Below are 27,693 nucleotides of genomic sequence, written 5' to 3'. Positions count from 1 at the left end.
ATACGAAATTCTGTAACATGTAATTAACAAGCAATGTAAGACAAAAATTATTTGTTAAAAAATATCAAGGCGCTAAATTAAACATCTTGAAAACAATTGCCAATTATGTTAAACTATAAAACGTACTTATTACTTGTGGGTTCTATAATAATCAAGAAAAAGGACAGTTACACTTTTACTCTATTTATATCAAACAAACCGTAACTTTACATAGCCTATACCTCGGCTTGAGCCGTGATGACCACGGCTAACGAAACCTTTTTGGAAGAAGAAGTAGTCTCTGCCGGTCTCGGCAACCATTACAGGACCAACGAAGAAGTGTGTTTTGTTGTTCCCAGTTGTCCGTGATTTATTGCTTACGAGGTGCCCCTGAAAAACCAAGAACACTAAAAAGAGGTAGGGTTGATTAATTTGCTGTCTTTACTCTCGGTATTCTGTGGTTTTAAATGGTACATGTGGATATTTACTGTTGGTCAACAGTACACAGTTGGGTGATAGCCTAGAAATGGCAGGGAAATAAGTAGCCTAGACTAGGTAAGGTCCACATAGCCTAGGTGAGGTCTTCAATATATTCTGTCACTCACAATAGGCTCCATTTCACTTAACAAAGTGACATATCATAATGTGGTTTGGGTAGAACTAAGTTATAGGTACACGGCGGGTATATAGCGAGAAATGGCAGTTTCTTATAGTATTTTGGATGCTTATTAACAATTTAACGTTAATTTTTGGCGGTCGGCTGTAATTAACTTTCAGTTTACCTTTGAACTCTACCCTACGGTAAGGGGGACCCCGATGGGAATCCGGGGTTTCCATACGCGATCTTCACGAGACAGAGCACCGGTACGTCTGCTTCGAACGGTTCATATCCCGTCTGGCAAGTGCAATAACTTGTTAACGTATGGGTAACTCCCCCACCCCGGGCCAGTACTAAACACGGCGAAGGGACACTCCATTTGGCCGACAACAAACAAATGCACCGCCAGTGTCAGAAGCCCTAAAAGTGTTGAAAAACCCAGTTTCCAAGGTACTGCACTTGCCGGACGGGATATGAACCGTTCGAAACAGACGTAGCCGTGCTCTGTCTTGTGAAGATCGCGTAAGGAAACCCCTTGTTGGATGGACTTCAGGGGACAATTGCAGGTTAATTACAGCCGACCGCCAAAAAAAAAAAAAAAAACGTTGAATTGTAAATAAGCAACCAAAATACTATAAGAAACTGTCATTTCTCGCTAAATACCCGCGGTGTCTCTATTACATAGAAATGCCTATTAGGATGTATATAAATTCAGTTCTAAGTATATTTATTGAAATATTCAAGTATTTTTTATTTCTACTAACGTTGCCTGCTATCCATGACCGTGAATTCCATATGTGTTTACTTCCACTAGAACTAGTTACCGGATATTAACAATACTCCTTCCTTAATAACTGTGGTTATGCCATACTTGGTATAATTAAATTAAAAATATACTCTTGGGTCACTCAACATAAATATCTAATTAGTATTTTACACCTAAATGTCCCCTAGGACATTAAAACTACCCGAGTAGATACTCGGTACCAGTACCCTTAATAAACTGCCATGGTAGCCTACCTTGCTTTTTTATTTTAGGCCCCTTTCCACCTAAATTGCCGTTTTTTTTATTTTTCACATCTCCAGTTGGCCCAGGCATGTTTATAATACCGTAAATATCGATATAAATACATTTTACAGCAAATAAAGTCAAGAAAACGATGAAATATTACAGGTTACCCAAAGGCAGTCGCCACCACATCACTATTCAACTGTAAACAAACGATGACGTTACGAGCTACATACGGTTGCTAGGCAACAGCCAGAAGACGTTCGTGCAAAAGTAACGTAGAATTCAGAGTAATATCCGAAAAACGAAGACAATCCGGTCCATTGCATTTATACAGCTGTCAAGAGTAGCAATGCGAATTTAAATAAACGAGAGTAACTAAATATATTTATGGCTTATGACAAGTGTTGTGGACCCTTTAGAAGAAAAAAAATCCCCTTCCGGAGGAAAATAAAAACTACTGAGGTTACTTATGCTTTGGAGCCAACGAGGTACAGGGCTTAAATTTATATTGTTTTATAACAAATCGACAACGCCTGTTTTATTTCGTAATTTTTCTTAGCCATTTCATATTCCAGGCTTGTTTGGTTCATGTGGCCCCGGAAATTATTTCATTGGTGTGTCCTTTTTTACGGTAATTCGGCCTTTCTTCGAGAAGCATGACCAAAATACTATATTAAGAAACATTACTAGCCCTTTTTCCAAAGAGTGAAAAGACGACATCTGTTGATTGCAAAAAGAAACGATGTAGGTTCGTTGTTATTCAGAAACTATTCTGATTTTTCTTTAGACGAGCGTAAATAGTTTAACGTATCAATAAATATGATATCTATAAGAAAATAGGTTTTAATCACTCTAAAATTAGTGGTTAACTAGAAAGTATCCTGGAAAAAAATTGAAAGGTTCCTAACACACGCTTAACAATCGTGCTGGCAACACAGTCAATCGTCTCGTGCAGTTGCCAACATAAACAGAAGCTGAAAGGTGTTAATACAGACATAACATTAATTATTCCATGTTGAAATTAAAGGAGAAAAGATAATCGTATAATCAAGTGTTTTCATACGAAAAATAAAATGTTATATATTAACAAACTTTACCACTATATTAACTTTTAAATGTTGGCATTTCTGTACTTTTCAGCAGCGTTGAGAGTAAACATGACAGTCCTTGAAAATTTATCCTGATTAAAGTTTCATAAACAATGCATGCAGTAAAACAAGTCTTGAATAAACAGTAATAAGTGACTTTGCTAAAAAAATAAAAATATGAAATCTGAAGAGCATGAAGGTAATGTTATCTTCAAATCCAGCAGGAGTTTCACAGTCAGAAGAATCAACCTAAATGTCTTTAAAAATAATAAAGAAATCTGGTGAACTGGCACCATGAATATTAATCATGAAATTCTAACAATAGTACATTCTGAAAGCAATTTCTTGAGATTTCATGGGGAAAATAATGTCATATCTCTTCCATAATTAATCGTTTCGTGAGATGTTGCCGTCGGCATTTCTGATTTCTATATGGACGACTAGGCAATAATTCAGTAGCGTTTTACCTCTGACTTTTTCCCAACTCCATAAGCAACTGGAGATTGGCGGTCATTGATGGAGACATTGAGACTGAATAACTTTACATGTCTCTCCCCATGCTTTTTGGTTTTTGCAGCATGGTTTTAGTGACTTTCCAAAAGAATGATCAGATGTTTTGGTGGATGTGCAGCAGACATTTTTCTCATGCCAGTACATCCTCAGTCATGCAAGTTCCTTCGAGTTGTATTTACAGAGGTATTGCGGTTTAAGGTGCTTTGTTTTGAGTTCTTGTACAGTGACTCCATAAGTATTCACAGGGCATTTGTTGCCCATGGTGGATGGTGTCAATTTTTAGGATCGAGAAATCTGATCTACTGAGTCACTGGTTCAAGTTAGCCAACTCTGTCGACAGTATTCCAAAGGCCAAGGATATGTTGCTTCATCTGGCTCAGTCTCTGTGCATTGTGATTTTCAGTCGACTTGCCTAACTCCTCCTCATTCTTATATAGTGATGAGGGGATGATACTTGAAATTTGCAGGCTTTCCTGTCAGAAGACGAATAGGCACTTGCTTCTTGAAGAATTTTAGCCCTGAAGGAAGCTTCCTAAGTGGTGAGGGCTTTCTTTGTTAGGAAACGTGGTCTCATTGGGGTTTTTTCAGAATAATCAGGCTTAATTACAGTACAGTCTCAGCATAAGAGATTATGACTTAACAGCTAATGTCCACAAAATTTTAAGTAATCCATGACCATCATTGTTGCCAGGTTTTGTAGGAGGGACTCTGTAAACAAGAGTTGACCATTTTATTCTTAAACCTACATCCAAGTTTTGTTTTTTCCCTCTGTTGTGTAACACGAAACAAAATTTTTACTAGTTTTGATACACTTTTATGCAACATAGAATGGCCAGCACTACACCTGGTAAAACTTACTAGATGTCAGGGTAGTTAGTGGAAAGACCATTGAAGATGCCCAGCAGGTTTATCCCTGGTCAGAAACAAAGTCTTAGTGGAAAGTTTGCTTCTTTGAGTGAAATGAACAACATGATATTGGTTTGATAATTCATTGTGCGGAAAGACAGTGTTTTTGGCGATTGGGGATACAGAAAGAACAAAAATACCTGCAGAGCGGCCATTACATCCACAAGTTCGACAGTTGCTGTGGGATTAGAGGAGCGCTCTAATGTAGACATATTAACATGCAGATGAACAGGAAAAATTAGTCGATTACTAGCCTACTCCTTTGAGGGCCCTCAGGCTTGAGCAGTGGATGTGTTTCTTTAAGTTTGGCCTGATTCAGACTCATAGGCCTTCGACCTCTATCTGCTTTAAGGAAGTATTGAGCAAATTTCAAGTTCAAGAATTGCTTAATGACTCCTGTAGATCCCCAGTAGCCGCAAAGCAAATGATTTTCTAACTTTCTTGCTCTCTCAGTAGATGTCTCTCTTATTCTTCCATTAGGGGAAAATCGACTCGAACTACAGAATTCCATGCGTTTCCACTAACTTCAGCATCTCACACTTGACCGCTTGGAGATGCTCAACTGTTTCCTCCCAATAAGGGGATTTTCAAAGGTATCATGGCCTCTATCCATAATCAAGTGGAAAACAACTGTAGCCTTGTGTCAGAAGCAATGGTTTGTGTATTGCTCAGGTTGCCCGTTCAAGAGGAATTTTCAGCACCTCGAACTTTGTAGACATCAAAGTTTCTCTGCTTTCTTAGCTATAGTAAGACTTTTTCGCTGCCCACTTTCAAGGTTGTCGTTCCGTACTTTCCTCAGTATTGTGTCACATACTGTTAGATCTGGCTGATGATCAGCATCTTAAGGTGTTTAGGTCAGATGAGATTGGAGCCCCTTCAACTCAGTATCAGTCTCTCTCTGGATATTAGACGCAGGTCTAAATCTGCAGATTCTTTTGAGCCTCTGGAGTGAGTTCCATTGAATTATTTACTATGAAACCTTTTATTTAGCACTATCAGTAGTTAAGAGTAAATCTTATTGCAAGCACTCTCCTTCCTGCTGTTGTAAAGGGAATGCTATTTTATCTTTTTACCTTAGAGCTGAGAATGATGTTAAGGCTTAGTTTTCAGAGAACTGTAAGAATTCCAATTTAACCTCTTTGGTGGGGAAGAAGAGGAAACACTTCTCTTGTCCTGTTGGGGCAATTAAAACTTACTTAGATAGGTTAAGCCTGGAAGAGGCAGTTATCCTATTGTTTTGTGATTTTAGAAACCTAGAACATCTTTGTCAAAGGTTAAGCCTGGAGGACGCAAGGTTAACCTTTTGTTTTGTGGTTTAAGAAAGCTTAAATGTCTTTGTTAGTGGTTAAAGCTGGAGGAGGCAAAGTTAACTTTTTGTTTTTTGGTTTTAGAAAACCTAGAATGTCTTTGTCAAAGGTTAACCCTGGAAGAGAGAAAGTTAGCCTTTTGTTTTGTGGTTTTAGAAACCTAGAAAGTCTTTGTCAAAGAACACGAGGTTCTCTGCGACGTACTTGATTAAACTAGTGCATGAGAGCTATTGCAACTTTATTTAGTTGTATGACAATCTGTCTCTTGAGGATGGGTGTATGCAGAGCAGTAGAAGTGCAATTTGGTTTTGTCTGCTCACTACCATAAGTATACAGAATCGTGTTTGAAAACAATAAAGCCCTTAGTCTGCTATAAGTAACAGGTTGTCTTTTCCTGAACAGAATAAAGATCAATCCTTTAGATTCTGTTTCAAATCCTGGGTTTTAATATTTTGGGAAGCATGAGGGTGCATATAGCGTATAGTAGCATACCTTTATATCATAAAAATTTTTTTTAGTTACTATTGTTTTATAGGACTTTTAGACTCAAGCACAGGTCCCCTCATGCCACTTATGTTTCATTCTGGCTGAATTGAAGCGGTATTTTCCACAAGGCTGCTCTTCTCAGTGTGGGAATCCACTAACTTTTAACAGTAGGCAAGATTCATCCATATTGTAAATTTTCATAATAAAATTTATTATTTGGATACAGTACTTAACTACTGTTAAAGTAGACCCCACCCAGCCTTCCCACAACTTAGTGGGCTGTGAAGAAAATTCTGATGAGCTAAAACATTCGAAACACACGTGGTGGAGAACAGGTGTGCTAGACCGTCATCCGGGCAGCCATTCAATCTTTTGCTTGAATGCCGACTCGCCTATTGGCACAGAGATATAAGCTAACGTTAACAGCAGATGAATGTTCAAATGATCAATTTTATTAGGAAAATTAATATTTTTAACCAAATAAATTTTTTATCTGATCTCTGTCTAGTGGTACCAAGGTAACAGAAATGTATCTCCTACAAGGTCAGTCCCGCCACAACTTTTAAGTTATGCACAAAATTGTATTTTGAAATAAAATTCTACACCAAAAATATATCCTTTGGAGGGCTTTCCAAGACACTTATTGTCAGATGATAAAAAAACTCAATTTATCAAATAGTCTTTTTAATAAAGGCTGTAATAACATAATCAAATAAATTCCTTAATTATAATCAATGTTGACACATTTCTCCACGTCATTTCTCATTGTAAATTTCTCCACGTCAATTGTACAGATAATTTTTATATACAGTATACTCTGAAGCTAAGTCTCCCCATTACATTTTCAACACAAAACCAGGTCCGCTGGAGATAGCAGCTCCCAGGAAGAATCCTCTGGCTGCCAATTCATCATCACCATCACCCTGAAATAAAAACAGTTAAAATCTTCCTTTAGACCCTTTACAAATTTTATTGAATTATTACTGATACAGTTATGAAAAAGTATAAATGATAAGTTAAAAAAATACTACAGTAATGATGAGTTAAAAAAAATACTACAGTAATTACTTTTCAGAGGATGGTTTTCCAGCCAGTAACTTGATGAGTTTATTTGAGTAACAGAGGTTTGCTGGACATTTGCTTGAATACAGATACCATACACTCAACAACAAACATCACTTACCAAGTCCTTGAAATTTTTACCACCAGACGGTGGCTTGGGACTGAGACCTGCCTTCTTGGAACGCCCGTGTGGATTTTCAGATTTTGCAGGCCAAGTGGGGAACATTGCAGGATCAACAGGCGCAGGAGCTTCCTTTTTAAAATAATCATGATTCAGGGCATTTTGACAAGTAATTCTCTTGGCAGGGTTGTAAGTCAAAAACCTAGAAAGAGAAGTAAAGAAAACTATTAGTAGAGGTATGTGTAAAATGTCATGAAACGTGTCCCTCAAGAATTACTTATGCAAATTATAATATGTCTTACAGATGCCAGAAAGTGATTGCAAATGCAAGTGTCCTACCTATTTAACAAGTTGAAGCCCTCGTCCGAGAGTCTTGCTTTGTACCGTTCTCTCAGGTGGTTGTAAGGATAGTCGGCAAACTGTGTCTTTTTCACAACGGGGAGCTGGCTGTAGCCAGGCCATATTTTTTCACTTGGGGTTCCAAGGTCCTTAGGAAGCAGAAGATAATAAAATATTTTATTTTTTCCTTCATGAAGGTGTAAGAACATCATTAGAAAATATAATTGTTTGATATATACAAGCTGTTACTCATGAACAGAAATAAATATTTCAGAATTAGGAAATAACAAGATTATACATTTGAAAAAACATAACAGGTATTAAAATGATTAAAATACATTTCATAAAATACATACCTTAAATATTTTATTAAGCTGATCAATTTCAGATTTTCCTGGAAACATGGCTTCCATTCCCAGCAGCTCCCCAAAAATGCATCCGACTGACCAAACGTCTATGTGGGTTGAATATTGCTTGGCTCCGAGGAGCAGTTCAGGAGCACGGTACCAGAGTGTGACTACAATAGGTGTGAACTGCTTTAGTGGTGATCCGTATTCTCTGCAAGCCCGAAATCGCCCACCTGAGATTGTAAAAGGTGTGATTACTATTTAGATATTCTGTTACCATGCATTCTTACATTACAATAAATTCTACCCACTTTAAAAACACTTCATTAATACAGTACTGTATATGTCATTTACAACACAATGCAACTTATGGTCAACTGGTGTCTGACCAGTAAAATTTACTTATTTTCTGTTCACCTGTAATGCAGATCCTGAGCCTGAGCCATCACAAAATCTAATAAAATCTTCCTATTTACAGAATGTCAATACAGAAAGATAGGTTAAATTCTTAACATCTGTTCAGCTTCAGGTTAAATTCTTAACATCTGTTCAGCTTCAGGTTTAATTCATAACATCTGTTCAGCTTCACCGGTAATGGTAACAACAGACCTTGCAGAAAAATCAGTGAAGTATCACAAATTATAGGGATTATAATCACACCTTACTTGATGAGAATAAGCAAAGTAACAACAGAAATCTATTCGGACTTTTCATTTTGTGTATGGGATTTACTTAGTTGTTGGAGTAGTCATTAACTATATATCATTATTAATATTATCCATAGAAATTGTCTTAAAAATTGTATTATTTCCTGATTGTAAGTTTTAATATTGTATTATTTCCTGATTGTAAGTTTTAATAAGCTAGAATTATTGGGTCTGTACCCAGTTGTTCTTGTAATGTTTTAGTTAGTATTACAGTTCATCTAGGGAATTTCCCAAGAAATGGCTTTGCACTCATGGCAAACATAAATGAATCTTATAAATATATGACGATTTGAATAAAGACAAATTTTCATAACATGAAGCCATTTCCCCTTACTAAATTAATTACTGAATCATTGTTGAACTCGTACATAAAAAGCTTCTCATCTTTCTTTTTCAGATAACGAACTTTACACTAGTGAAGAAGCAACTTTGTAACAATAAGATAGGCAAGTTCAGAAGGCCAGAAGGAAACTATTGACACTTGATATCTTCTTGAAAAAACCTGGCAGTTTCCTAGTACCTTCTGTCAGTTCTTTTAGAACCTTTTCATCATACTGTATACGAGGGAATGACTGTTGCTGTGGTATCTCCGTCATACACATGATCCACAAGTTATTTTAGTAAAGTAAGTGGTCTAAGCATTTCAAAGGTAAACTAGGACAGAATGTAGGCCAATATAAGTGTTCTTGGCATGTTCAAGGTTAGGATAGGATGTAGGCCAATGTAGTGTTGCAAACCTGCTAAGGTAAGGCTAGGCTGTAGGCAGATGTAACCATTATATGCATGGTTATGGTAGGCTATGCTATAATTTCATTAGGAAAACAAAAGCAGAAGTCAAATAACCACAATCATGACTTGGCTAGGCTATTGCATTTATTAAGAAAATGAAATTATGTTGCCATAATAAAATAGCAAATTTCAAACTTGGTGCCTTTGACTCAATGTATACATCTAAAGGAACGTAACTGGCTAACAGATCTCCTCGGCAATGTTTATACTTTGAGTGTGTATTTCAGTGTTAATACTTTGAATGTGTATTAACAAAATGTTAGTTACTGTAAATGTAATAGAATAGAATAAGTAATATTTAGATTCTTAGCATTAGGCACTATGTATGCAATAGAATAAATAGCACATACTTTAGTGTTGACATTAACATGATAAACCTTGTTTGTTTTTGGAAAATCAAGTACTTTCTTCTAAGAATGTTTGGGTTTCAGTAATTCCATAGTAAATTTCAGAACTTTACCTTTACAGTATTTTGATACATATATAGGCTTCTTGTTGAAATTACTATCTCAGCAACAAAATGCCAACATCCATCCATAGATATGTAGGGGTTACTTTTGGTCTAATCCAACAATAACTAGGGCATCTGTGTGTAACTTGACCAAAATCAATGAAGCTGAATATAGCAGATGTAATCTTTACTAAACCAACTGGAGTGAGAATAATGTTAATTATTTTCGAGACAGAGAACACAAAAGTACATAGGAACTATTCATCCAGTTTATTACAAAAACTTCCTTCTTGATAGTATTTACCTTTAGAATACCACGATGTGATAATAGCAAATTAGAAGTCTTCAAATCCCTATGCAGGATCCAATTGTCGTGGAGGTGGTGAACAGCTCTAAGAAGTTGAATCATCAGAGTCTTCACTTCTCCATCACTGAAGACTTGCTTCTTTTGTTTCATTGTTTCCATAAGACTCTTGAGATCATGCTCGACGTAATCCATGACGATGTAAATTTTGTCCATGTTGCTACCGACGACTATCTCACGAACTGTGACAATGTTTTCGTGCTGACCCTAGAATTAAAGGAATTGTTGGGTAAAAAAGCCACAATTACAAAAATACATGCAGAAAATTAAAAGGAATGGATAGAACATTTGATAAACATAAGCTAATGCACCAGATAGAGCTTAGTTTTGAAGTTGTGTTTTTCAGTAAAGCAACCTCAGTCCTCTGCTGCAATCTTACTCTTTAATCTGTGAAACACAATATTAGCATTATATATCTCACTCAGCATTTAGTGTCTTAAAATATTTCTTGATATGTCAACAAATAGTTAAGCACAACAGACATTTAGGTTCTATTGATATGTAAGGTAATGGGTACAAATGCAGGCTGTCCAACTTCATGCTCCAAATGAGTAAATTTACGTGTATAAATGTACGTTTTGAATAAGTACACTTAAAAGAATAGTAACAAGATTTACTCAGGGAACTGTGAGGTAATATTCAGTAGCTGGACAGACAGAATTGGAATTAACACATACCTTAAGTAATGTGTTGACTTCACGTAATGATGTGATAGGAAACCCTTCTTTTTCTTTCTCCATCTTCAGTCTCTTTAATGCCACAATCTGGTTGGTTGCCTTTTCTCTTGCTCTGTACACAACACCGTAAGTCCCTTCCTCAATCCTAAAATGATGAAGAACTAGTTGAAATAAAAAGAATTCCTCAATTCTAAAATGATTAAGAACTAGTTGAACTACCAAAGAATCAACTGAAATACAAGAGTAATTGACTGACTGACTAACTAGAAACAGCAAGAGTTCTGAGTGAAACATTACACAATGTCTAGCATAAAAGGTGTATTGGAAAAATTAATGTGATTATCCAAATATAATATCAATTTAATAATGTGACATTGTTTTGGTCACATTTTTATTATTTTCTTTGCAAAGCCAGGGAATATAAGAGTAACACACAGTTCAATCAATTTACCTAACAGAACACAAATTAAGGTACTCAGAAAATTAGCAACCATATCTTGTAGAGCTTCGATAAACTAAGTCTTCCACTCGACATACTGTCTGATGTATATGGTAATATTTCATATATACTGTATACTCATTAATGCTATCATCACCATGAATAATTTTTATTTCAATTTGATCTTGCAGAGCCAACTTTGTGTACAAGAATGGAGGTGATGAAACAATGTACAATAAATATACAGTAAATAACTTTCCCTTCACTTAATACATAGCCATAACATTAAATGAAGAGTTGGCTTGATATCATAGTAATTACTTAACAAACACCATTCTAAACTCTTTGCAGCTGGAAGCCCAAAATCTACTGCAGCTCAAGAACAGTATTGTGTAGGGATTCAGGGATTTATGGTTAATCTTAGAAGAGCAATCATATGCAACACTAACCTGTTCAGACATTCGAATTCATCAACAGACCGGCACCCCATAATGGCTGGGTAGTATGATGGCAGCTGTTCTTTCATTTCAACGGGTGACTGCGGAGGTGAATCTCCCAGATAATCTGCTTCATCCCTGTCAGACCTGTGATCTGCCATCCTGAGGAAAAAGTAATAAAGTGAAAGAATTTTCAAGAGTTACAATATTGCAGAAATCCAAAAATACATATATGAAGAGAATCTCCGACCTCTAGTAGAAGCAAGGAGGAAGCAGGTGTGTTACAAAAAATGGGGCACCTTTAAGGTAGTGGCTATGATGAAGAGGTATGAAAATGTATGGCATAGCATAATGGATGAGGAATGATGGAAACTGTAAAAATGGCTGCAGCTTTGGCTTCTTATCAGCATCGTCATTTCCTGTAAGCAACACCAGGATTTTTAGGACAATACCATCATTCTGAAAGGCTTCTAAACCACTTCTAAGAGTCACCGAAAAATAAAAATTACTGCAGTGGCATGTTTATAATAACCTTAAATGCAACAATTATACTGTGAAAATGGATACAATATTGAGTGAAGAGAAAAAAATATTGTATTTACTAAAATATTTGTAATACCACTAAAAATAAGATCATAAAAAACAATTTTAACTCAACATTTGTTAAGTAAAAAACATTCATGAATAAAAGAATTAGGTTACCTTGGTGAATCATCGTAGTTTGCTGCTTGATTTGGTGATAGAGTCCCTGATCTCGCAGACCCAGAGCCACTACCAGACACAGACATCTGATCACCTGAAAAAACAGAACAGAAAAATTTTTTATAAACAGGTTTTGTTTAGTGGAATCATAAAACTTCCTTACTAGACCATATGCTGAATCTTTATGCAAGCTACAAGCCTCAGTGCAAAAAATATTTCTGGTAAAATCATAGTTGGTCACCTAATTAATTGTGAAAGCGCTTAAAAGTTCTGTTTTTTTTATTTCTCATTAATCAAACATATTAAAGAAAATGAATAGGTTGTATAGCAACAATGGATATTTTATATATCCAGCTATGGTTTAGCAACCATCAAACTTCCTAACAATGCTAAAAATGTACCTGAATCTTTTGCCTTCTTTGTATTAAGCTCTCCTTCCTCTTTCTCTTCATCTGATTCTTCCGTCGTTGTGCTGTCTGAATCCTCTGAAATATAAAAGAAAAAAATATTACTGGTTGCCACTCTCTTCACTGTATCTGCTACCCACAAATGACTGACTGAAAGAATGTGATTTCTCACCATAAAGGTTGAAATAAATCCTTCATGCCACTAATACCATGTGTGTAAACATAAAAATATATGAAAAAATAATTCTCAGACACATCTCATTTTAAACACAAACAGGCACCAACTACTTGATTTACAACATAGATACCTTTCTACATCGTAAAGTTTTACAATCACCGACAAATTCATTGGTTATAATCAAACATTTTCAACTCAAAATGCTGTGAATTATGACTTTGGGTTTGGTGTTGCACACAATAACCAGATATTTTGGTTAAGTATCTAAATCTTACAGGAAGCTACCAAATAATCTGATTTCCTATTATGTGCCCAGTGAGGCATAAGACTGCTGGAGAAAGCCCTGAAAACATGGGAAAAGGTGCTGGAGGAAAGGCTTTGAAAAATGTTCAAATGAGAGAAGTATCAGTTTGACTGTAGGCCAGAGAGATCAACAACTGACACAGTCTTCATGATGGAAAAACTACAAGAAAAGTACCTTGCAAAAAGACATTATACCACATATCTGAGGATCTTGAAAAGGTGTTTGAAATACTGTAGTACTGTGACAAATAATTAAATTGGGATTACAAATGCAGACGGTACCAAAAGACTCATTAAGCTACTTAAGTTACTCTACCATGGCACTAGATCTACAGTAAAGACATTGGGAGGTGTATAAAAACAATTTGCAATAAGTGTTGGTGCCCTTCAAGGATCAGCACTAAGCCCTTTGTTGATGACAAAATTAATGGAGAACTACTAAGAAAAAAAAAGGGGGCTCCTACGAGCTGCTTTATGGAGATCACCTTGAGTTAACAGCAGAATCTGAGGAAGTGTTGGTGAAAAAGTTTATAAGGTCGAGAAATGGAAAGTGGCAACATGGTTGTTGTGGGAAAAGTATGGGGGTGAAGTCCGTACTGTAAACTGAATTTACATGGTGAAAGAGGTTTTTGATACCTAAAATACAGTACTGTACAAGATTTAATGAGGAAGATAGAGGAGTTTAGAACCCTAGCAAGATAGATACACAGATTTTAGAGGAAATACAGCATTTCTGTTACCTTGGGGAGAGTAGGAGAGTAGCTGCAATATGCATCTTCTTCCAATACTATGTTAAAGAGCAAAAAGCTCAGTAATGATCCTTGATGCAGACCAATATTTATCTCACATAAAAATGCTTCATTAGTAGAATCAGCAGACTTACAATGGGTACACTGCAAAAACAAGGGAACCTACATGGAAAATGGAAGATATTTTGGAAATGTGTGACCATAGAATGTCAAGATCCATGGCTGGGGTAAGGTGAGAAGATTGCCTAATGAATGATGAATTAGTGAAGAGGTGTGGAGTCCTGAGTCTGCAAGAACTGAATGGGATTAGAGGTTGAAATGGTCTGGACATGTGAGGAGAAGGGGTGAGGGAAAGTTATTACACAAAGCAGCAGATATGGAACCCACAGGCCCAGGAAATCATAAGACAAGGGGAATGCAAGAAAATGAACCTGGCAGGAGTTCAGCCAGAATAAGTGCGGGACAGGAAAGAGTGGTAAGAACTCATTTCACATCTAACTCTTTAACAGGAAAGCTGATGTAAAGATGTCTATGATGATGATTGTACAACTAAAGTAGCCATTATACAGTATAATTACTGTGGCTTCCTTGTTAAGTCACTATTGCCCTAATGATAGCCATGAGATGACTGTTACAAAAAATTGACGTCACAGGTGCATCAGAAATTAATGAGTGCTGACTTTCCACACCCAAAAAGTGAGGCACTTAATTGTTGTACCTTCAGACCCATAATGCATGTGAAGAGAACTATTACTCTTCTATCTGTTAGACAAAAGAGTTCACTGTCCAGGACATTCAGAGATCAATAACCTGCTATATATGAGTGATGGGTTGTGGTGAAAGAATACTTTTCTCAGTTTAATGCTAAATAACTATGAAAACAATGCAAGCTTACAAGAATCGTCTGCCAAAGGAACTGGATTCTACAAAACATCAAAAGAGCATAAAAACAAAAACAAATACAGTACAACACATGCTTTCACCAACTTACTATAACAACACACCAATATGTAACACACAGAAGCTCGGGTTTGGTATACAGGAATGAGGAAGTTAACATTCGTAAGCATTTCCAAGTAAACAATAAATTTAGTCTCGTACTTTCAAAGATTACACAACAAAGCTGTAACACTAAGCGAACAATGTTGCTGTATATATATGTATATACCACTTAAAATGCACTACTTGTTTTAATTTCCACCCAGTTTCAATTTCTTGTATTATGACAATGCGCTTGGTGAAGTACATGCGGTTTGGTTATAAAAAAAAACTGACTAACATACATCCATCTAATCATCTTAACTGCAGGCTTGTGAGAATAGAAAGATCATGATTCAAGTAAATTAAGTAAGGAGCAACATCACATAATTATTTTGTACTAAAAGCCACCCATTCCTACACAGATAAGATTCAGAAGCCATGGTTTCATGAACATGAAATCACAGCTAAAATCCTTTCTTTAAGAAAAATGCAATTTTATAAACACAAAACTAGTCAAGATCTACATGTATTAAGAAAATTTCCTCTCTTCCAACATAATATTTCCATACCCCGTAAACTGCAGTGATAAGAGATACAAAATTGAACTCAGGTATATGAAGAAATGGGCATGAAACACTCAAGCAAATCAAACGTAACACCATACACATCCAACCACCAAACAACAACAAAAGCAAAAAAAAAACAATAAGAAAAATATCTGCAAAAATTTTGGAAACAGATGATAAACTCACGGTACTGGCTCCTATGAGGAGGTGTGGGTGAGCGAGCACTCTCTGGGGAATGGACAAAAGATTATCTCCTTCAGACACTAAAAACACTACAATAGCCCTTAGAAATTTAGTTTGGAAAATCTGAATTTTTCACAACTTATTATTATAAGCAAGTGACAAAAAAGGAATGCAACGCAGTTGAAGACACAACACTATTCCACTAAATATATAATACAGTTCCCTAAATGAGCATTAAAAAGTAGTTTTACAAAAACATATGCTGTGAATTATATACATATAAATTTCCATCCTTTACAAACTCTTAACAGATGAATGGTCCAGATTAACTGTCTGTCATAGTATCTACACCAAGGCCCAAGTTCAAATCCTAGTCATGACTGATGCATTTATCAGTTATAATCCCCTCAGGGGGTTTACATTATTCCCAAGGTATGGTGAATTCACTACAGTATTAAGTGATACCTGTGGCATCATCACTCCCAAAAAATCCATGAAGTTGGACAAATCTGAATTCAGAGTCGGTGTAAAAACCTTTCGATAAGAAACTTTATTGGACACTGACAGCCACTTCTGGGGGTTCCCAGGAATCCAGGACCAACACTGTTTGTAAATTTAAATTCGGAGGTGGGGAAGTCTCTTAATCTGAACTTTACTGAACACAAAGTGTCTGCAGGCCACCAGGACTCTCTTGCCTATGAAGCTGAGGATTGTGTGTTGAAACCTTCATTTACGATTCTTGTTTTTAATCACTTTTCTAGCTGTATTTTCCTATAAATTGGAGTGTAGTGCCATTGTAGATCTTGTGAACCCCTGAAGATGGCCATGGGTTACTGGCTGTAACAGCTGTTGAATTAAAAATGAACCAATAGAGTTGAGTAGCTTTTTTTTTTATCTCTTGAAGGTAAGAGAAAGAACTGGAAACTGTTGAAACACTGCCTGTAAGTTATGGGTGCCACACACACACAAGAGATTTATACTTATTGAGGAAGAGTAGATGGAAATGGCAGTGTGCTCTGCAACAACAAATGAACTCTTCGAAGAAATTAAAGATGAATTTCACGTATAACTGCAGAATGTCACATATGAAATACCAGAAGAGATATGAGAATTGCTGTTGATAATATGAATGCAAAAAGCCAAGTAGAAAAATGAAGGTAAAATGACTATAATGGGTAAGGAGGCCATGGAGAGATGTAATGCTATCCCAACTTAATTTTTGGGTAACAGTGCTCTGTAACAGGCAATAATACATGAATAAAAAAGCAGTTTTGCAATTTGTATGGATATACTGCATCATTATAGAGTTGTAGAATATATAAATACATAATACAAGGAACAACAACATAACACATTCAGTACTGGCTACAATTCTGAACACACGTCAAGTTAAGAAGCCCAAATGAACATGACACCCCGAGTTAAGAAGCCCAAATGAACATGAGTACATAAAAGAATTACATCTCATTGTAAGTAATGAATACAGGGAGTATGAAAATCAAATAACATCAAAGCTGGCTAACTAAAAGCTGACACCTACAATACAATGAGACTGCTCAAATGTCAGTGGGATTTTCACTCCACTATGATGTAACAGAGGAAAATGATATACAGTACTGTACGTATTCTCTAAATAACTTAAGACCCAGAACAATTGAGGTAATTTAAGAACAACAACCGAGAGGCCAGAAAGGTAATATATGAGAAATATAAGTACTGTAATGGCTAACTAAACGGTCCTATCCAGCCAAGCTTCTAAGGGCCTACAGCCTCCTCACTGGAGGCTGGATGGCTGTGTGGGGATGACACATTCCAAAATAGGTAATCTGTGAGATGATATCTTGACCTCATGTGTGAGTTGGTTTGTCGCTATAAAAAAATGAGAGCAAATCAATAAATAAATACCATAAATTTAATCAAAACAACATACAATGCTTTGGCTGAAAACATCAAATACTGTATTACAAACTCACCCGTCATGATAGGGCCTGAAAAGTAAAAAACTTTTTTGAATACTGTATCACATTCAGTCAGTAATAGGGTCTTAACCTAATAGCGCATTTACTTGCAACAATATCTTCATAATGAACACCTAAAACTATAAGAAAAAAAACACAACCTTCCTTTCCCACAATTACAAGATACCAAGGCTAGTAGTAACTTGAAATAAGTACTTAAAGCCCCTCTAGCCTTTATTATAATAAAAGATTATTTAAAAATTTGCAGTACCTTTCAGTAAGTAAAATCAAATCAAATTACTTAGGAATAAAACTTAATGAGGACAGTTTGGGTGTTTCAGTATTATTAACTTTATTATAGTCATCCTATCACATACCGTAGAATCAACACCCAGTCTCTGAACTTTCTAATATTAAAAACTCTCATACATTAGGTCTATTTCTAGATACTAATATTGGTAACAATTATAAGTCTCAAACTAAAATCTACAGTAAAGGAAAAATTTTTGTTCTGATATACTGGTTAGATATCTAATTGTGTAAGTAGCTTTTTTTCCTATGGAAGAAAGTTTGTGTTGTACAAATGATGTGTAATTTATTACGATATAACAGTCGATTCTTTACAAATCTTCGCCATGGAATTTTCTCCACTGAAGATACCATTATTATCTGTATAAAATGCCCTGACTACTGTCCCCTCACTTTCACCACCATTTATGCAGAAACTGGCACTTATACTGTAGTGTGTCTAGTGGTGAAGGTGAGATCATGAAGGTCTTACGCCAATACCTCTTCTTAAGCCCGGTCCTCATACGTGATATTTTGGTCAACCTTGCCTTTTCTGCGTGTTAATGTCAAAATAAACTGTTTGTTTAATAAGTTACTTAATTTGATATCGTTCTGTTCTTCTTACGACTGATATTATTTATCTTCAGCTATTAATCTTTCTTTATTAATATGTGGCATTTTTACTTTTCATTTTCAAATGGATCCATTCAGCCCGTTGATATGTTTCTCTACAGGTTGCCCTATTAAGCAAACATCCTCCAGCTCACATCAGTAATCCTCATACAAATTTTCAAAATACTGCCTCCACTGTTGTGTCATTGCTTGCTCTTCATTTCTAACTTCAGAGTTTTACATCTTTCCTTCTCTGCCCTTACCACCAGCCACTTAAGAAAGCATTACACAACAGCAATAGAAAATATAACATAAATCACTAATTCAAATCTATCCACGTAAAAATCAACAAAACAGACACACAACAAGTTGGTTTACAAGTCAAAGTTGTGACGTAAGGGGTTGGTTTATGTCTCTGAACTTGATGGCTGCATTATAACTAGAACAGCAGAATAATGATTATCTATAGCAAAAGAGCTACCTCATTCTCACTTGCTAACCAACACCATTAGGCAAACTGTAATTCTGTTGAATAGGAATGGTTCACTCTTTTGCTTAGGAAAAATATGAGCCTATGTAATATATACTACATTTTGTACAATGTGTAGGCAGACAGGACTAACACTTCAAGAAATATACAGTAACAGTAACAAACTTGCTCTTTCCCTAATTTTTAGAGTAAAACAACTTCTTTATCTGTACAGAGATGTGAAGTTTAAACTCTTACTATTAATTATGTACCATAATTAATAGTAATATGCTTCCTTACAGTTATCTCTTGTCCAAATGCTTTTACAATTGATACAAGAAAATATTTTAATCCCAGTGCCAAATTGATGCTGTGAATGTGAGAATAAAAAGCATAATACCTGAAATAGCTCGAATGCACAGCAAATTCTCCATGGTCTTAAAATTAAAAATATAAGCTCAATATACATGCAAAATAAAAATACAGCAGCAGCACAATGAACAAAAATGACAAAAGGACTAAATGACAAACCTGAATCTGATTCGCTGTCTGACGACTCTGTGGCAGCGGAATCTGACTGGTCTGTGTCATCAGCATCTTTGTCCTTTAAGGAAGACTCCTCCCTCTTCTTTTTCTTCTTCTTGGAATCGTCGTCAGACCTCTTGTCTTTTGATACTTTCTTTTCTTCCTCCTCCTCACCTATTTCTTCATACTCTCCCTCTTCCTCCTCACTTAAAATTGTCACCTCATCTATATTTTCTGTTGGGTTAAATACAATAAGAAATATTACTGCCTTAAAGCTTGCATGATATTCAACATTCTGAGAAACAATGAAATAAATAACGTTACACATGCACTCTTAGTGAGGGCCATAAGTCATTATCTTACTAAGAATGTGAGAAATTACAGTACATAAGTATATATGTTTTACAAAGGCTTTCTTTGGAGCATCAAAGCATTCTCTAAGGAGAACACTAGCGAAACAGTAACTACATTATACAGTATCTAAATATTCTCAGGCCATATGAAAGACATTAGGAATTACAAAACCATTATCTCAGAATACTTGCCTGCAGGAGCATAAGAGTCTTGATGGTGATGGTGAAACAGTAACTACATTATACAGTATCTAAATATTCTCAGGCCATATGAAAGACATTAGGAATTACAAAACCATTATCTCAGAATACTTACCTGCAGGAGCATAAGAGTCTTGATGGTGATGGTGAAACAGTAACTACATTATACAGTATCTAAATATTCTCAGGCCATATGAAAGACATTAGGAATTACAAAACCATTATCTCAGAATACTTACCTGCAGGAGCATAAGAGTCTTGATGGTGATGGTGAAACAGTAACTACATTATACAGTATCTAAATATTCTCAGGCCATATGAAAGACATTAGGAATTACAAAACCATTATCTCAGAATACTTACCTGCAGGAGCATAAGAGTCTTGATGGTGATGCTTTCTCTTCTTCTGCGGCTGTATGTCAACTGGTGAATGTGTACGACTGTGCTTGAAAGATGATTCCCCACGATGTCGAACAAGCTGTTCTTCCCGTTTTTCCTCTTCTCTTCTTTGACGGCGAGACTCTGCTTCTCTTTGAGATAGCTCCTTTTGCTTATCTGAGTGTCAACAAGAGGAAAATTTTAGTACAGTAATTCTTCCAGTGACTCACCTCTTCATACTCTATAAATTCTTGATGGTTAACATTGTAGTAACTAGAATATCTACAACTGGTTTAAAACTGAAAATTTAGGGAAATGATTCCTGCAATCAAAATACATGGTACAAACTTTAATAATTTTAAATCTCCATAAATAAATTGTTAACTTCAAGATCAGGATCCTGTTCTGTGAGCTTTAGTCTGCCCAAGTTATTCAAATTCTTAACTATGAATGAAATCTTCATTAGTCAGCAACTCCATCGATCAAATAATACTGTATCTCTCTTGTGCTGCACTGGTTAGACAAATTAAAAGACAATTACCTGCTACTAAAAAACGTTCCATTCTTCTGTCTCGTTCAGCCCTTTCTCGAGGGGACAACTGCATCATTGGAGGCTCATCTCTGCGATGGTGGACATGCTGTTGATAATCACCGGGGCCCATAACTCCTCTCCCCATTCCCCCGCCTCTACTGGGAATATGCTCTCGATGATAGTCCACATGCTCGTACTCTCTGTCATCGATGTAATAATCCTCTCGTTCCCGTCCCCTTCGTCTGTCCTGAAACATCTTGACAAGAGAAATAGAGAAAATAATACATAAATAAACATCTTGGGGAAATATACAAATCATAAAATCATAATCAGTCATCCGAAAATATCATCCTACTTTACTTATGCTTACTCATACTTTACTGGGTGAGAAAAGCAAAGTTTATTCATTACTATAACTATTCATTAAATGCATGTATACTGAGATATAACAACAAAACATATTTATTTAACATGGCCATCTGCAGACATCACATTAAAATCCCTAAATAATTAATACAGCATTTGCAGTTGCTAAACTCCTTAGAGCATTAACATACCCACTAAATCCTATTTTCAAGGCCAATTCTTAGTCAGAATGTTTTTCATTCTCGAGATCTCACCTAAACATAGGTATACATTGCAAGCTGAAATGCAGTACTGAGTCTTTCTCCTTTATAGGGTGTTAAGACATAAATTAAGAGAATTATTCACTGTATAAACATTACTTACTTAAAGAGGACATATTCTATTTTTTATCTTTATTAACATGACAATAACTATTACTCAAATCATCTATGTTCTCACATCAAGGGCCCAGACACATAATTCTATAAAACACATTTACAAAATACAAAAATACCTATTAAATAAAAACCCATGGAACAATACTGTGACATAATGGAGTTTCATCACAAAAAGATCAAATTAATGGAGTTAAAACTAGTCTTGGGAAAAACTCACCATTTCTCTTTCTGCCATTTTCCCTCTCTTCTCAATTTTACTTCGAAGATCAGTAAAAGGTTTGTCGTGTTTTCCTCCTCTTTCACGATGCTTTTCATGTCTGCGGCCTTCTCGAACCTCTCGAGCTTCACGTCTCTCCCCTTCCATGCGTTCCCTTAAAATGAGGCAAAGACAACTCAGTAATTCTCAAACTAATCAACATATAATTCTTAAATACACTCCCAAAGAAGCAAAATATAAATTTTAAAATACTAAAAATCATAAGAGTGTCAGTTACATTTCAGTTATCAACAAAAACTATATTTCAAAACAGTAAATTTACTGTACTTGGCTTATTGAACTGATTAAATTTGTCTCAGTGACTGTTGGCTTAAAACTTATAACAAGAAGCTATCTTTGATAAGAGTACAAAAGTGACAGCATTTCATCCCACTTAAAAAACAAAGACCTTTGAAAATGTTTGGACTAGAGGTCACCATTACTAGTCTATTCATTATATTTACCAGATGAACCACAAATGACATTTTATAAATTATTAGATAAAAAACTACAGGCAGTCCCCGGTTTAAGACGGGTCCAGCTTACGACGCTTTTCAGATATATTCATCAGAAATTATTTCCCGGTTTACAACGCATGTTCCAGGGTTACGATGCTTCGTACAGCGCTCCAACGGAAGAAATATGGCTCCAAAACGGCAGAATAATAAAAATTTGGAGGGTTTTTTTATGAAAAACTCAATAAAAATGCAGTTTACATCATTTTCAATACACCCAGAGCATTAAAAGTAAGGTTTTCTAAGGATTTTTGAAAAATTTTCGACGATTTTTCGGTTTACGATGATTTTCGGCTTACAACGCGGCGTAAGAACGGAACCCTGTCGTAAACCGGGGACTGCATGTATAGTACTAAAATATTTAAACCGATAACCATAAAAAAGAAATATTGTTCACTGATCTTCTGTTTTTGTTTCTCATCAGCTACTTGCACTGATTTATTGCATGCATACAATTAAAAAATAGTCCCTATATGACATATCCAAAAGGCTGATTTGCTAAGGGTTTAAAAAATAGTCCCTATATGACACATTCAAAAGACTCATTTGCTAGAGTATAACTATGGATGCATTCATGTGGCAACAGTGTTACTGGTATATAAACTCTGAAGATTACACCAGACAACCCGAACTTTGTGGGGCTAAGATTTAAAAACTTGTAAATAATTATTTTCTTACCTGTGTCTGCGGTGTTCACGTCTACGTTCATCATGACCCCTGTGCTCTCTGTTGCGATGGCGGTCTTTATGGCGCTCGCCCTTGTGCCGATGACGGTCTCTCTTATCTCGCTTTTCACGTTTTTCTCGTCGCTGCACAACTGCCTGTGGAGGTTTGATGTCGAGACTATCTCCCTGATCTCCGTCATACGAGGACATACTACAGAAGTAGAAAAATCCACCAGAAATGTAGTAAGCACAGAGTTAATAAGCCAGGCTTACAATGTAAAATTTAATGTAAAACAAATTACTGTACTGCATTAGAATAACAAAGTAGCTTCTCACTAAATACACGAACCATATGGGCTACTTCTCTGATTGCCAATCTTGTGTTTTATGCATTACTGACCAAATGCTGGGATAAATGGCTCATTTTTGCATAACCCTACATCTGGCAATTACAACTAGACATAGTGGAATAATGAGATCTGGGTAGGAAAAACAAAATACAGTGGACAGTGCCAACAGCAATAGTTCAAATATGCTCCAAAAATATGGGTCAAGGTCATGTATATACTGTAATCAATAAAAATTCAAAAGGGACGAAACAAGACAAATAGCAAGAAAGCATGGCAATGGACTGTAATTACAAGGACACATCTTCACCTAAGCTAATGCCACAAATTCTCCATGCATTTAGAAACATCTTATATCATTAAAAAGTTCATATGATTCAACATGGTTCTCTTGGTACAACAAACTAAGTGTCAAGCCTACAAGGCTCATTAGTCATCAGTTCAATAAGCCAAGTACAGTAAATTTACTGTTTTGAAATACAGTTTTTATTTGGTAACTGAAATGTAACTGGCACTCTTATGATTTTTAGTATTTTAAAATTTAATATTTTGCTTCTTTGTGAGTATATTTAAGAATTATGTTGACTAGTGTGAGAATTACATGTCCATTTTCATATATCACAGATTTATAGCCCTAAACTTGCATAGGCTGCAACTGACTTTCTGATCACTTAATTTCATCTTTAGGCAGCTTCAGATCATCTTGGCTGTTTTACAAACTGACCTAACCTACCTACCACACATTGGATGCTTTATCAACCAACTGCTAGGGTAAAATTGCAGACTACTCCTGCAGCCTGATTCCCACCAATTGCTGACAGCCACAGTAGTAGTCTGCGATTTGATAAAACCGCAGATTGCTACTGCACCCCTCTAGTTCTGTAATTAGCAGTTTATGTACAAAATGGGTGCCGTATTTAGTACCAACCCATTAGGGATGAATATAAAAACATACGCAAAAGACAGTAAATATCATAAACATAAAAAAGGCATAATCATAAAAAAAAGATGGCAAATATTGCAGCTGGCAACTGGAAGGGGTAAAACCTGAAGACCGCTACTGCAGCCTGGTTCCTCCAAGTTGCCAACTGGAATACTTATTGCCTTTTGTTTATGTTTTTACATTTGCCCCGATGGACAGGTACTATACAGAGCCCATTTTGCACTTAAACTGGTAGTTACAAACCCAGCAGGGCATGGTAATTGTCTTCAGTTTTACCACAGTATGCAATTTTACTAAAACTCCAATAAAGAATTGTGACTATTGAAGTTCAATAATACCTAACTTTCTTACAAAGCGATCTCGCCTAGTGCATGCTTGACTGGCCTAGCCTTTGAGGTTACAACAGGATAGGCTATGACTAGCCATAGCCTAGGCCTATCGTATATCACCATCTACCAACAGTGAGCACAGGATACTGTATTAGAGCTAGATATGCTAGAAACAGATCAAGAATTAGGCTACTTGGGGGTCAAGGAAGGGCAAAGCAACCCACCCCAACAATGGCCAGGTTAGGCTACGGCTTCCCAGGATGGGTTAGGTAAAGATACGAGTAACTCTGGTTAGGTCATATTCTCTCTGAAATGTCTACTACACCTAGGAGCAAATGCAGGGTAGGTGGTCAGGGCTACTGTAGGCAGTGAGACAGAAGAGTACTACCACGTCCATCTAGGTTCAGTAAACCCCAGGTTATGTGCAAAATGGGAGCTGTGTTTAGTACCGGCCCCCTGAGGATAATTGTAAAAGCATAATCAACAGACAGTTAATATCATAAACCTAAATAACTGACATAAAAAAAAAGGTAGTACGTACACCTGTCGGAGACTGGCGGGAACCAGGTCGCTGAAGTAGTCTTCAATTTTACCCTGTAGGTCTAATAAACATTTTTGCAGCTGGCATTTCTGAGGGAATATAAACTAACAAGACTTAGCCTACCTTTACCTATCCTATACTTGGATGCTGTGTCCCAACTTGGCGGAGGGGGTGGGGGTTTTTCGTCACCCTACCCCCTGGACGGTATTTCTAACCTTCCCTAGCCTCATTGACCTCAGGCTAAGCTTCGCTGGGTCAAGGTCAGGTCAACACCGTAAGCTTTCCTAGCCTAAAGGCCCTAGTCTACTCACCTGAAGTCGTCCTCCTCCTGTTCCACTTCGTTCCCATTAGATCGCTGCGTTATCTGGCGACTTTCCCTTATCTCCCCGTCTTCCTCGTGGCTGTCCATCCTAAATTAGTAGTTTAAAACACTAGAGTCGGCGAATAAATTGTAGGAGAAAGAAGGCTTATCTGACGCCTTTCGGGGAAACGTTCACACAACAACAACAGGGAACTGAGGCAATGTTTACGTTGGTGCTGTACGTATGGGAGCGTTCACATTTACCTTCAAGTCAAGCCAAGCTCTTTTTTTTATTTGTTTTATAAAAATCATCATCATGAATATATCATAAATATTTTTATATATTTAGAAGTAAAGTTTAATTATTTATTAATAGAATAATCAGTAAGAACATCCCCTAGAAGCTTTATAATGAAATGATTCTACGTTATTTATATTAATGTGTAGCACCGTTTCTTGCTCGCTGTAGAGGACATTTTTCAGATGTATCTATTTTTTTTATTAAAATCATCATCATAAATATAATTTTAAATATTTATATTACTATAAACAATATTACTTTGCAGAATAATCAGTAAGGACTTACTTTAGTGACGTTATAATGAGATTATTCAATATTTACGTAATGAGTAGCACCGTTTCCAGCTTACGGCAAAGGACATGGCCTGGATCAAAGCTGCTGTCTACTTCCAAAGTTACAGTCGTGAGTACGTCACATTGCAATTCTCTCTACACATTCATGAATGGAAAAGTTGCATTTTCCCACGACATATAATACACAGTAATTTCGGGAACAAATGGTTCACTCGATAATACAGAAAACATGAATCCCAAAATGCTCTATTATCTCGACACATTTTACAACGAACATTTAACAATTTGTACAGTGAAAAATTCTGCAATTTTTGAACATTGAAAAGAATATGACACGAAAAAATACTGTTTACACGAATATTTTCGTAACTAGCATACTGCTAATTAATAATATGATTTCCAGACATTTTCCTTTAAAATAAACACTATAATTAAGTAAACTAACTATTATATATATATATATATATATATATATATATATATATATATATATATATATATATATATATATATATATATATATATATATATATATATATATATATATATATATAGGTATCACGCTGGATAATTCATGACCTAAATTACCGAACATTGTGAAACCTCACAAATACCATTTTAAAGTTAAATCATTTCATTATATAAGTGTTTATTATATTAAACATATTACTCCTGGTAGTATTGCGTTATTTCATTTTCTCCTCAGACATTTGTATTAAATAATAACCAAAATCATTTTATCAACAGGTTGCGTAATGCCACAGCCAACATTTAGAGTAGTTACACTTACATGATGACGTATTGACTCATAGAAAACGACAACAATAATTTCTAGGTAGACAACAACATAGAATTTATTTTCCCATATTTATTGTTATTTTTGTTGATTCATACCATTCCTTTGCACTACCTTTTAGACAAAAGAGCAGTTTATTAATATGTATGATACTGATGCGTAATTACGTTATTAAACTTAAAATTAAAGGAGACAGAACAATAAATACATGCTATAAATGTTTAGCTGGTTAGCGCCCGGAAACTTAGGCTAGCTAGACTAATACGATTTCAAGTCGTATTCTTAACAATAAAACGATTTAGAGGTAAATAAACTAAACCTTAATATAATATGGTTGACAGGAATTGTTTTCTATCTAGAATTCCGCAGGTTAGTGTACAATAACATGAACAGATGCTAAAGGCAAGGCTCTTGGATAAATGAATTTTGGTAAAGATAATTTACGATGGTTCAAGAAAAGAGATCAGTCCTTTAATAAGGATAATTATGACAACTATACAGAAAATGAGAGGGCATGGGTATAAGAAAATTATATTACATATTCATAAAAATTAAATACAAAAGAAAATTAATTACTACGAATAATTAATTTCAGTATCTTAACATTATCTTAATATTTAAGAGTGTGAAAGTTACAGACAACTACTAAACACACA

At 35.7% G+C, this 27,693-nt stretch overlaps 1 protein-coding gene and 1 long non-coding RNA gene across 2 annotated transcripts; one reads left to right on the top strand and one right to left on the bottom strand.

The window, feature by feature from the left end:
* The first annotated feature begins 280 nt into the window (after positions 1-280).
* On the top strand, positions 281-9,671 carry LOC136832666 (uncharacterized). Its single transcript, XR_010851280.1, has 4 exons — positions 281-396; positions 7,377-7,610; positions 7,800-8,006; positions 8,863-9,671. It is a non-coding gene; the product is annotated as an uncharacterized lncRNA (long non-coding RNA).
* Positions 6,557-25,884, bottom strand: Pitslre (cyclin dependent kinase 11B pitslre). The gene is given in 18 exon segments (XM_067093953.1): positions 6,557-6,812; positions 7,073-7,274; positions 7,412-7,560; positions 7,768-7,973; positions 7,976-7,991; positions 10,010-10,276; positions 10,747-10,891; positions 11,635-11,784; positions 12,325-12,418; positions 12,726-12,809; positions 15,695-15,736; positions 17,665-17,679; positions 19,550-19,777; positions 20,461-20,652; positions 21,017-21,263; positions 21,968-22,121; positions 23,200-23,397; positions 25,658-25,884. Coding segments are annotated over 18 exon segments (2,574 nt in total). The 5' UTR covers positions 25,756-25,884; the 3' UTR covers positions 6,557-6,725.
* Between the last annotated feature and the right edge of the window lie 1,809 nt (positions 25,885-27,693).

This window comes from Macrobrachium rosenbergii, chromosome 50, assembly GCF_040412425.1.
Source record: "Macrobrachium rosenbergii isolate ZJJX-2024 chromosome 50, ASM4041242v1, whole genome shotgun sequence".
In the NCBI taxonomy this organism is placed as follows: Eukaryota; Metazoa; Arthropoda; class Malacostraca; order Decapoda; family Palaemonidae; genus Macrobrachium; species Macrobrachium rosenbergii.
Note: the sequence above shows the minus strand (reverse complement) of the source record. Positions and strands in the feature narration are given on the sequence as shown.